Raw genomic sequence first — 13934 nt, forward strand, 5'->3', positions numbered from 1 at the left:
TAACACCTATAATAATAGTTGTCCCCCATAATGCCCCCGGTCCGCGGGGGGCGGCAGGTGAGGGCAGCCTCCGGGCCTGTACAGGCAGAGGGCGCAGCCCCCCGGTCGCGGATAGTAGCTCCCGACCAGACTGGACGACGCTGCGAGGGTCCTGCAATAAGAAAGTTTTGTTATAAGTACCTACATAAAACACCACATTTTAGGTTCTCATTAAAACTCAAGATAGATTTTCGAAATAATACACAGTCTTTATTTAAAAAAATATATTACTATACCTAACCTAGTAGGTACTATTGTATTTTTACCTCTACAACATACAGGAGTTAAGGGACAAGCTCTCAAAATATTTAAAAACTATCTACAAGGAAGAAAACAGTTTACGAAAATTGAAGAACACAAAAGTGAAATAACAACAATGCAATTCGGAGTACCTCAGGGATCAATATTAGGACCATTGTTTTATATAATATACATTAACGACATAATACACAGTGACATAATGGAAAAAAAAAACAATCTATGCGGACGACTAAGGAATTTTATATGAAAACAAAAATGACATTCAAACGACTGAAACCATCAACAATGACGTGCAAAAACTATTAGAATGGACAAACAAAAACTTCTTAAAACTAAATTCCAAGAAATGTAATATAATACATTTCGAAACACAAAAGAAGAACCATAACATGAACATAAAAATAAACAACGAAACTCTTAAAGAACTAGAACATGTGACTTACCTAAGACTCACAATGGACAGACAATTAAAATGGACAAAACACATAGACGGACTCACTAAAGTAATGGCATCACTACATAGCCTCTTCTACAAAATTAAAGATTTTATACCAAGAAAGGAAAAAATTATGATGTACGAAGCCTATGTCAAAAGTAAATTGAGTTACATGATCGCCTTCTGGGGAATTTGCAAGTAGACAGACATAACAAGAATACAAAGACAACAAAATAAAATTCTTAAACTAACATACAACCTACCCTACCTGATCTCTACGACTGAACTGTACAAAAAAACACACCAGTTTGACATAAACTACTTGACTAAAACTGAGACCTTAAAAATTGTGCACAAAATAACACTGGGAAACATACAATACGACGACATAATATTAGTCAAAAATGCTGACATACACAAATATAACACCAGACAACAACAACACTATTATATTGAAAAAGCAAAGACAAACACAGGACAGTCAAAAATACTACATAATGGACTTAAACACTACAATGACCTACCTTACTACTTGAAAACTTTTAATGGAGACAAATTTAAAATCAATCTGAAAAAGCACATGATGACTGAACTAACTAGACTAGACGAGACATAAAATGACTAGACAATATTAAATTTCTAATGTAACCCTAACGGGTTTTTTAAAATTGTAAATAAATAAAAAATATGATGTTACATGAGTATTTAGAACACAAGATTTGATATATCTCAATTTAATTAATATTGTTAATTTTTATTTTTACTTTACAGTATAGGTACCTAATGTAAAATTACAATTTAGGGTAAAAATACAACATAAACATTGTTTGTCGTATGATTTCGTTTACTTGCCCCTGTAAATTGTCACGTCGCACACAGGCGAAATTTCGAGAAACCGTGGTTAAAACCTGTTCGCATGAGAATTTTTTTTTGAAAATAGCATAGGAACTTAAACAATAATAAATTTAAAACAAATTTATCGAAAAAAAAAGTATGTGTAATACGTTGCTATTGCTAGTAGGCATGTCAAATAAATCCTTCAATTCCTTAGGATATTCTCCCGCAGCACCGATTAGTTTATATTTTTTTCTTAAAATTCTGGTGATGTAAGGATCCGAGAAAACCGAGAAGTTATGGAAGACATCTTCCATATTTTAAATCCGAGAAAATTTTCCGGAAAAGCGTTCCCTAAATGCTTTTATATCTTTATTTAAAGATTCCTGAGCTTCCTCCGAGAGTAAACCTAATGGCACCATGGAATTTTGTATTATTTCATGTCCATGAAATAAAATCTTGTGCACTGTCGATGTCGAGGCATACAATGCCATGGATAGTATTTAATAAATGAGACTGCTGGCGTTGTCTTTAAACAATACATCTGAAATCTATCTACATTAATGGAAAATGTACTTGTAAGAGCCAACAGTATGATATAAAATCTATAAATAAGATTTTCATTTCATTCTGTTATTTCTGCTGAGATTTCATAATCATGGAAAAACCTCCTAGCGGCATTTCCGTCGTTGGAGCTTTCAAAACCAGGTTTCGGCTTGGCTACCGAAAGATACATTCTTCTCCGGAACATCTCTAGTATGGTTGTTTTTTGTGTTTCTTCTGTTATTTTTTCGTCAGAACCTCGTGCTTACCATTTACTGATTAGTAATTTATAACTAATGTGAATTAAACATTCAAATAATCGTATCCACGCTCATCTCTTTTGCATGGAGATATTACGAAGTCTTAATTTTTTTTTGTTTAACATTTTTGTTTATGCACAGAGATATGTTATTAAATTTCGTAGATGTTAGCCCGCACAAATAGCGGCGTTGATTGAACGATGTATCCGTTATTGCATTTATTGTTTTTCCGTCGACCATACTTAATATTAAAGCATTTTTTACAAATATCCAATTACCATCACGCTCTGTTCCAGTGAGTCTAAACGTTTGAATTTCGTCATTTAAATTCTTAACTTCTCTTTTAGAAAATTGTGTAGTCTCCTTGGTGAATACAAGATTAAGTGGTCTACAGTGTCTAGGAGAAGATGCTGTCGGATTCCTCGAAACGATAACATTGTCACTATCTTTAGGATTACCCGACACTATTTTTATCGGAACAACACAAATTCTGATGTATCTAACACAATTATTCACCAAAAAATGAGACATGTATACTTTTTTCATAAACAACATCAAATGAATTATTTTTTATTCGATCAATTTACATTGATCAATTTGTCTCATCTCTAACGTTTTTGCAAAATGATGATATTTTAGTTTTCTTTTAGTTTTTAAGCTGATTATATATGTTAATGTTGACTTATGTTTCAAGCATTGTATTCAAAAAATAAATTAACACGCCAGATACAAATGATTTTTCGTGAGTCAATATAAATAACTCCTTTGACGTTACTACAAAGTTATGTCGTCACTTTTTCTGACAACTGTCATTCTAATCATGTTACATTTTAAGGACTATAATAAAAGACGCTCAAACATAAACATAAATTAAAATCAAATGAATACGGAATCGAAAATAATAAAAAAAGGTAAAATATAAACTAGGTAAAATAAGATTTATAATACAACGCTTTATTCAAGAAAAGAAAAATTCAACTTTTGCCCTCGGAGTAAAGAAGTTTCTAATAAAAATTAGTGTGTTATAACAAACACAAATTGAAATTACGCTATTACCTAGCGGTAAACCGTAAGGTTTTATTTGTAAATTTTCAATGAAATAAAAAAATAAAAATTTATACATAACATAATAATTAAATATCCAATTAAAAAATATATTTGCCTGTAGTGCTGATCGAGCTGCGCCTTCTCGATCCTCTTGTCTTTGGCCCTGCGGTTCTGGAACCAGATCTTGACCTGCGTCTCGCTGAGGCGGAGGGCGGCCGCCAGCTGCAGGCGGCGCGCCCTCGCCACGTACTCCGCCCGCCCGAACTCCGCCTCGAGGCGCAGCGTCTGGGCGGCGCTGAACGTCGTGCGCTGGCGGCGCGGACGCGCGCCCGCCCTGCGTCGCCGAGACACTACAATATTCAAACGAACGTGGAAATTAATTTCGCCGTAGAAATAAATGCTCTTATTTTGACCACTTTTAACAAAACATTTTTCAAATCCAATTTTCCGTAGCATTGAACTTCCTCATTAATGAATGCGTCAGCAAAACGTCTGTAACACAATATGTTTAGGTAACATAAAAATATGAACTATTTAGAAGTTATAAAAGTCATATTTGTTCAAGAAATGTAATCGGAGCTTAGGTCAAGTCATTTGATATTGACAAGGGACAAGGGCTTCAGTGAACCCTGATATTATTTTATTAAATCACATTTACACTCCCGTATACACCTTAAAAAGTTAAGGAGCCAGGTGGATGTTATGTAACTATTAATGTAGGTATTTAGGTGGATATTGGAGAAATTATGCGAAATTAATAAAGCTGTCGATAAATAAATAATGAAAGTGCAAAAAACACGATAAATATTTGTGTATATTATAAAGGGAATGGATTATAAACAATTAAAAAATGATTTGAATAAAAACGAACTACTTTACAAGACGTTACTAATTTTTCCGAACCAACCAATGAAGTTATGATATATTTCCGGTTTACGGTAATTTAACTAACGAATCGGCAGAATTCATCGAGAAAAAAAAAGAGAACTTGAGACGTCACAAGCGAGTCAATAAAAAAAACAATACTTGTCATATAAATCATATCATACGATACATAAATTTAAAAAAACATTTTTTTTAATAAAACACTAAACTTCCTGATTACTGGGTCTCGATTATGATGGGAAAATAAAATTTATTTTTATTTTATCTACAAAGTAAAATTAAGTTTTCTTTATGAAAAATATAACATGTCAACAATTTTCTAAACGTGTTCAATTACCGGTAACCAACGATGATACTTTGAATTTTTATACAAATATACACACTTTCGTACATACATATTGATGTTAGTTGATACCGTCTCAGTATATACCGATGAAGATTGGCGTTCATAATCGCGGCCCTGGTACCCCTAAGTAGGCATTATAGAAAAGTCAGTTTTTTGTAATTTGACAGCTGGCTTCCGGATGGCTTATTTTGTAAAAAATAAACTAATTTGACTAAATAAACGTACATTGTAAAATAGTAACAATTGTTTCTTGAGCTATCTAGATTTATATCAGTTTGACAGTCATCGTTAGTTAAAAATGAATATTTGATATTAATTTCAAAAGTATAAAAGATAACTTATTGAATCACATATCAATAAAATTACCTTCAAAGTATTGAACATGTTAGGTTTTATAATTCGAATGAGTAAACGCTTTGATAATCCAAAGGCCTTAATCTAATTATATTTTTCGTTTGTTAGAAACCATTTGGAATAAGCATCTCAGATATAGAATCCCCAGTATGCCATATATATAACAAGAATAAAAAATATTTAAAACAAATTTATCAAGTACCTAAAATACAAAACCGGTATTTCTTATGTATTAATTCTCGCTGCCTCCACCTACCATGGAATCACTTCTCTACAATGCGAGCAGAGCAGAGCATTACACTCTGCTTCCTGGCCCATGACCTAAGCTCATTACGAGGAGTATATTTAGGCAATCCACAGTAGGGTTCATGGCCCATTGGGGCTGTCTCAGCTTCCAGTCATGCCAATTCTTCAGCTGCCTAGTTACCGTGGATTTTCCACTGTCCAGGTACCAAAATAAAGTAAATGTAAAGGTTTTGTAATTATGTTTATTTAATATTTTTATTTTAAATTTCTTTACTTTAGATATTACATGTAATAAAAAAACTAATATTTAAATTGCGTTTATTATATTCAGATAAGTAAACTATTCTCACACAGGGGAGTGAGGAAAAAAGAACAGATGTTGAGATTTCGATTTACCGGAAGCACGTGAAGACCAACCGGATGGAGAAACCTTTTAGCAATGTTTTTATACACTACGCATTGAACCACCTCCCTAACTAAACGGCATAATACACAGTAATTAGATTACCTTCAGAAATGTTTTTATATTTTGTAATATAATACAGGTGTTCTTTAAACACTGTCGCATCCGAAACCACGATGATCAGTATGGGCAAAAAGACATATTAGCATATTAAAAAAAATATTTAGAACGAAATTTTTTTTTTAAAAGAAAATCCTCCTCGTTTCTCCCCTGCAGAAGTAAATAATCATTTGTTTTTTTTTATATTTAAATAATCATTTGTTTTTTTAAATATTCCACGCCGAGTGACCCCAAATTAGCATTTTTTCGTTAAAACAAGAAAAAGAGTATTAATATGGAAGTATTTAAAAAAATATATATTTATTTATCAATATACACGGCACGTAGTGCCTTTTACTCTACAAAAAATACATATTGTGTAGAAATAAACACTTAGATACACAAATAATACACAGTAGATAAACGAAAAAAAAAGCATAAAAAGTTTATATGTACATATAAAAATAAAAAAACATTTTACAATGGTCTCATTCAATAAACACGCTAACATATTGTGCTAAAAATAAATCATGTGTTTAGTTTATTAAACAAAATTACATTGAATTATAATTATTTAAAATGTATATTAAAACATCACGAATTATATTTATTTTTACATTTTATAAAAACAATGTGACCCACTCAAATCATATATTTTTAAAATTGTATTATTCATATAACAAATATAGGTTTACAGTATTACAATTTTTACAAAAATATTAAATACAATTTTTACATAAATTCAATACATGTATTTGCATTAACATTTCCCATTACGAAAAAGAAAAAAAACAATTCTTGTGTACATAATGGGGAGTGACATTTTACAATAATTTGAATATTTTATTTTTGTTTATTAATACTTTTAGGATAACATACATAACTTTTCACTTCTTTCTTAAATATGTTGTATTCCTAACTGTACTTTTTAATTTCTTTGTTCATTTATTATCAAAATATAGAAATATATAAAATAGAATTTATAACTAAGTAATATTCTCAAGGATGTTTATGTGTGTATATGTATGTTCATATGTATGTATGTATGTATGTGTATATATGTGTATATATATATATGTATGGATATGTATGTGTGCATGTACGGGTATAAATATGTATGGATATGGATGAGGATGATATATAGATATAGACTTACATATAGTTATAGATATAGAAATAGATATAGATATGGATATGTTAATAAATAATGTTTTTAATAAAATGCTTTGTGCCTATTAAATATGTACACACTTCTGTTTAAAATGTTGGTACTCCGGTTCTGTATTTATTTATTTTTTATCTTAAAATTGCATTATCATACACTTATTTTTTGCTTTTTTTTACATCTTCTAAATAATTTTTTTGAAAGCATCAATTACATGTACTTTTTTTCGCTACCTATATCTAAGTTAGTAGTAATTATTATTATAAAACCATGTAGGACTATCATATGATTAATTGTAAAGGATCTTTACCGACAAGCCATATTCATTGGCTTGGTGAGTCCTGTAAAAAAAAAAATAATTTTAAAAATCTCTTAAAATAACTAAAATGTAATATTGTATGTAAATAATAAATAAATAAATTAAAAAAAAATAAAAAAATCATTAAAGAAAAATATTCCTCTGTAAGTATAATGATGTTGTGCTGAAGTTGTTTTTAATTTTGGAATCATACCCAGTTATTCGTGATTAATTGATTTAAAACGGACATTTAAGTTTCTATTCAGAAAGAAGGTAGTATGGGCTCCGTACACCAGATGGTGTAGGTTGGTGTACGCAATAGTCGGATTGTGGTTGTAGTCGTTACACTACTACTCTGTAAACTGTAAAGGAAGGGAATCCTGATTTGCCTAATCGACTGAATGTCCTTAAGATGAGAGTTCTCACAAAATTAACTGTCCACTGAATTTGCAGCAAAAAATATGAGGATCAAACATGAACCCGGAAATCTGGACTCGCATAAGAAGCATTCTTGCGAATTTTGATTTGGTCAGTTATATTTGTTTAAAAAGGTCTTCTAACACTAGAATATTTCATAGTCCCCGGCCTGGCACCCGCAGCGTAAGATTGATCATCTTACCGCCATGTAACAAAAAACGATCAAGATACGCTTCGATTCAAATCGATTCGATCCCATAAGTATGAATCGCGCTAAACGGAAATTTCACAGAAAAAAGAACTTTAAATGAGTATGAAGAGAGGACCAGTAGCTCAATCACAAATAACTATCGACGTGCTAATAAGCTACGTGATAACAATTTCTCACCATGTTTGTTTATGGTTTTTGCGATCACAATGGAACATCCGCGAACACCTAATATTTAATGTCAAAATATTTACGTTTCTCGACGTATAATCCTGCTGCGCAGCACACCGGTGTAAATATTGAAAATATTCCAAAACTGCTATTTTTATTTATTTATTTATTAATTATAACGCTATTCATTGCATTTAGCTGGTGCGGCGGTTGGCAAGCCAAATGTCAAGAAAAGCCATAGTAATTGTAATTTCGTAGTTTTTTATATATTTTTTATTTATTTTTTTATTTTATTTAGATTTTATTGATAAACCCTTACGGGTTACATACATTTAACAAAATGTTTTCACTTTTAAAATTCACAGTCTACTGTTAATAATAATATTTTTAACATCTTTTGTAAAGATAAAAGAATTGAAGGAATATTGATGTTTAAATATGGGCAGAATGGTGAATGTTACACAGTGTGTAAAGTGTCCACTTAAACCAGCCATTGATAGATCATAAGCCCTGTAGATGTCTAGACTTCTATATTACCTTCTCTTAAATGTTCTTCATCTCTGTTGTAATATGTTAATATAAACAGCTCCCCAGGGAGTTTGGACAAACTCAAAATATTGATGTTAAACTTATATGGTCTCTTCAGTTGAATTATCAATTAGAATAACTTTAAAAATATGTACGGTTTCTATATTTTCAATGGTACGTATCCATATCTGCCACTTTGCGTGTTACGATGTATAACCACATTATAGCATCAACTGGATTATAATATACATAGACGGTTTAATTGTTATGTTGAGAGTAGAATGGATAACTACTTATCTATCGTAGTTAAGCTGGCGTCCAATATTTAGCGTGCCCAATGAAAACAGATAAAAGGATTTGATTTAAGCATCGCGTGATTTCATTCGATGTTCATCCCCGCTTAACAATAACACTTCATGTCACTTAAACCCCCACATTAGTACATTTCTGCAAACATGCTGTTAGCTAGAGGGGAAACGCTACAAACGAGAATAGATAGAGTAATTAGTACTTATTTCATTCAGCGAACTATAATAATTATTGTTCGTTAAATAAAATAAATAATTATCAAAACTCCACGAAGCCCGGGGTAAAGCATGCCATTTTACAATATTAAAACATGTGTCAAAGTCTTTAAAGATGTGGAAAAATACTGTAGTTTGTAGAGATAATTTCTTAGATTTTCTGAACATTTGAAATGCCCACTAACCTTGATGATAGACTCTGCAATATATCGATAGCTCAGTTCCATAGAAAAACAAGTCGAAGATTCAAAGGTTTGAGTTATATTTACCCATTATATTAAAAAACACTTTATTACATTGTGTAACATTCATGGGTTATAAGCAATGAATAAAAAGTGTTATCCCTCTCCGTTGCGATAAATGTTTGTCTTAGACAGGCGCCGTGGCACAGTTGGTTAGACGGCTATTTATGAAACTGGCGTCGCGGGTTAGATTCTCGAGAATGGTGAATGTTACACGATGTGTAAAGTGGCCACTTAAACCAGCCAATGACAGGTCATAAGCCCTGTAGATGCCTAGACTTCTATATTACCCTATCTAAAATGTTCTTCATCTCTGTTGTAATATGTTAAATAGGTATCTGAATAAAAATTGCATTCTTTTTTCAGATGGCTATCATCGTCTTTTAATAATTTATATATTTAATTTAAACGCTATTGCGGGTTTTTAAATTATAAAAACAAACAGATATAGTACTTACAAACTATTAACTACATAGTGATAGCGAGTATAAAATAAATGAAGTTCATTTGTTCACAAGCCGATAATTCCAATAGTCCAGATGACGTATTAGTTACAGAAATAAATATGATCACACGTGTGCTAGTGTGTCAAATTCTACTCATGAATAGATCGGTGTAATCAGTCTCACTAATGGAACCACCCTAAAAAAGAAAATAATACATCCCCGGTCTACCCTAGCCTAGATACGAGGTCACCTGAGTTAGGGTGGTTCTACATTCTATAATAGCCACGAAATCCACCCCTAACCTAATGAGTTGAACCCACAATGATGAGAAACTATTCAATTGAATAAATAAAAAGAATTATCTGAATAGACACGCAGGGTAAACTGGGGTATTGAAAAATATAAACATGATATAATTTGCGGTTTCTAATTAACCTGTAAAGATTTATAAAGATATTTAATTAATAATGAAAGACGTAGACTTATATTTAATTCAATATAAAATAAAATTATGTTTTCTTTTATGCAGAGGCAGCTATGGTCAAAATATTTTTATTTTCTTTCGCCGTTTGTTACATACTAGAAAAAAAACGCACATGAAACGTTAGATTAATCATTTTATATTCGTCCAAAAAAAATACGCTTAGATTGGTGTATCAATGGCTCACGGATCAGAGGTCCAAGTTTTGAACCACGCTTTACTACAAATTAATTAAGTTGATTTCCATTTTCAAACGCAGAATTATTTCTTATTTCCGGTTGTTGAAAACATTGCTTTAAAACGGAGATATTTTAATAAATTGTTTTTTATGAAAATAAGTCAATCAAGAAACCTATAAAAGCGTCCAGTTTTATTCGACGTCATAGGACGTACGGTTTACAAATAGTTTTGAAAAATGGAAAAGATTTCTAAAAAAAAATTCAAAATCCACTCAGTTTTGGGGTGAATGAAACCTCGAACGAAACCTCCTGTCGATTTCAGCTAGGCATAATCAGTCCGACGTGCAGTTGCCTTTTTCGCACAACATCGAGGAGGCATCTGCGAATGAGTGTCAGAAAAACATGTTCAAATTCATTCACTGGCATCATTGCATATCCTCTTAAGCTTTTAAAAATCATTAATGTATGTACTAAAAATCGCTAACAATACTAATACAAATATTTAAAAAGTACATAATATCTACGCACTAAACTCTGGGGTTCTCTATTACATCGTATGGATTCTAATGAAAAAAGTTAGGCTTATATGCTAGATGTGTTTGAAATGTGGTGCTGGAGACTGATGCGCATTTCGTGGACTGCAGGAGTCAGGAAACATAAATGTCTCTTGTCTCAAACTATCGATAAGCAAAAGACAAGAGTCTCGAAAAGCTGGGTCCGTAATACAATGGGAAGTCAACATACATCTACAATTTTATCTACAAAGTCAAATACTGTATGAAAAATAGAAAATGCATACTTTTTTTTCTCCTAAAAACGTTTAATTACAGGTAACTAGCACAGATAATTGAAATTTTCATACAAATAAATACATATTGGGATGCAAATTTCGATTTTGCTTTAAATACAGCCGAAGATAATTCTGTTAACGTCCTATTGTAATAGAAACCCTGGTCTCATAGTTACAGAGTACGCGAGCAAGAAGATGGTCTCCTAATATTTGAACTGATCAAATAAAGAAATTGACGGGATCCTCATTAAACGCTGTCCTCAATTTGTACCAGGAGGGATGGAGGCATACCATACATCTAGTGAAATCACATGACCCGTTTTCTAATGGGATGTAAACATTTATCTTCCATTTTATCTACAAAGTAAAATTAAGTTTTCTGTATGAAAAATAAAATATGTTTAATTTTTTTTTTCTAAACATGCTCAATTATAGGTTTTCGACGAAGATGCTTAAATTTTATGTACGAATATTTAAACTCGTACATAAATATCGATGTTGCTTTATACTGTTTCGGTATGTACCGATATATATAGCGTTTATAATCGTGGCCCTGGAGACCACAACGCTTAGCAATGAGCAAGACGATGGTGAAGAAGATATTATGTATAGTGCGAAAATAAAATGATCATTTTATTTTATTGATAAAACACATAATACATATAGTAAAACATTTAAGTTTGTGAGTGAAAATTCTTGATGGAAGTTCATTGTAATTTATTATATAAATAAAACACGAGTGATACTTTAATCCACAAATTTGGAATATCCAGTGACCGGTCATTGGATATTCCAAATTTGTGGATTAAAGTATCACTCGTGTTTTATTTATATAATAAAATACATATAGTATATATAATACTCTCAGGAATTATAAAAACAAACTCATTTGGGACCGTACATAAAAAGAAAACATTTTTGTGACAATACATAATATCATACAAACATAGTTTATACATCCGAAATAGTAATCAAACATTATCTAAGAAACACAGTACTTTACACCATCTATACAAATTACATTAATAACTATCACTATCAAAAATATTTAAGTAAAAAAAAAATATTGCTACACCTTTGGATTTGTTATTCGACTTTTCGTGTTTAAGCTCATCGGGTAGTTTATTAAATTTGGAATGGCCAATATTTTCCAGAGACCTTTTATCGAACTTCGTTGAGAGAAACGTAGATACATGAAGATTCCCCGAGTAACGCGTATTGTTTTATAGTTGTGAATATTACGATCAAATGTGTATTTTTAATTTGTAATTTTATTTATAAAATGCAATGTTTTCAAGCGTACGTACAATATTAGAAGGGGGACACAATATAAGATAAATGAGTATTATTAGAGCTGGGGAGTTTATTTAGGAAACATAAACAAATTATTCAATTCGTCAGGGTTGTTGTGTAATCATTCATTTGATTTAAATACTTTTTGTTATCCACGATAGCCATTCAGATATAAATTAGAATAGGTAACCTGGGGTGTAACATTATAACACTTATTTATTTATTAGTTTAATATACACTTGAGTTGGGGTCGTAACTAAAAGGGGGATAACTGATAAAATATAATCAAATGATGTTTAGTTGTTGTCCCGTGGTAATGTCGCTGTCTTTCAATCAGAGGACCGAGGTTCAAACTCTGCTCTACTTAACACTTTGAGCACCGGCCAAATACACATAGAATTTGTCCTGTGCCCGGCCCATTTTTGTGAAATTTCATGCTTTTGAAGGATTTCTTAAAAGTGTCATAGTTATGAAAATAGTGGGTTAAATCAATTGAACCTGCTCAGATTTATTTGAAATAATTAAATAAGTCATTTTTGTATGACGGTTTTGCCAACATTGGCCTTTATGGAGAGCCACATTGCGCATTGCAATGTTCACACATATACAGGGCCTCACTCCTTTTTTGTGCTTTGTATCCCGGCGCCGTGTAAACCCGTGATTATAAAAACCATCCGTTGTGACCCGGTCCCGTGTTTTCATGTTCTTTACCAGCAGCGAAAAAGAACTAATAAAAATCACTACATGTCAATAAAATGCACTTTTTTAGACAGCTGGTAAACCACGTGAAAACACGGGACCGGGACACAACACATAGTTATATAATCACGTGTTTACACGGCTCCGGAATACAATGTGTTAAACAAACTTACACGGTTATACACTGGAAATAACCATAAATCGATCGTCTGAACTGGTTAAAAAAAATGATTAAAGTAGTATTTAAATGGTCACCAAAAATTTAAAATATTACGATGAGTTTAGTGACTGGGCAAATAGGCAAAATATCCGCTTTATTAGTAGAGCATTCAACCAATTACTGAATATATTTTATTTATTTATTCATTACAAAGTTCGTATACCGTTCTTATATGAAATGAAAAAGTAACGTATCCCAGACTCCATGAGACTAATTGTCCTGTGTTGAGTTGAGACAAAACATAATTAAAAATGGAAGCAAAAACGGAAGAAAATAAACATTATAACTTGAACGGAAATTCCAAATCAGTATCCGAAACAACACGTTGTAATAATCAGGTTGTGGTCCTGAGGCTACTGTCTCGGACTCACGGACCAAAGGTATGTGGTTCGAATCCCACTCTACCCCAACTTGATTCCATTTTCCAATAGTGAGTTATTTACAACTCGTTGAAAATGGCCCTCAAAATTAAATATTTGGGTAAATCATAAGAACGCAAATATTTATTTTGAAAAAAATT

At 31.7% G+C, this 13934-nt stretch overlaps 1 protein-coding gene across 1 annotated transcript in view; it reads right to left on the reverse strand.

Moving 5' to 3' along the window:
* Positions 1-1332: 1332 nt before the first annotated feature.
* Positions 1333-13934, reverse strand: part of LOC148273380 (homeobox protein rough-like) — a 28434-nt gene continuing 15832 nt past the window's right edge. The window contains exons 2-3 of the mRNA XM_088238778.1: positions 3536-3770; positions 1333-1375 (exon numbers count right to left, since the gene is read on the reverse strand). Of these exons, the coding sequence (XP_088094904.1) occupies positions 1333-1375; positions 3536-3770 (278 nt within the window). The remainder of the gene's footprint in view (positions 1376-3535; positions 3771-13934) is intronic.

Source organism: Micrasema longulum, unplaced genomic scaffold (assembly GCF_059751315.1).
Source record: "Micrasema longulum isolate JH-2025_06_02 unplaced genomic scaffold, ASM5975131v1 h1tg001969l, whole genome shotgun sequence".
NCBI classification, from domain to species: domain Eukaryota; kingdom Metazoa; phylum Arthropoda; class Insecta; order Trichoptera; family Brachycentridae; genus Micrasema; species Micrasema longulum.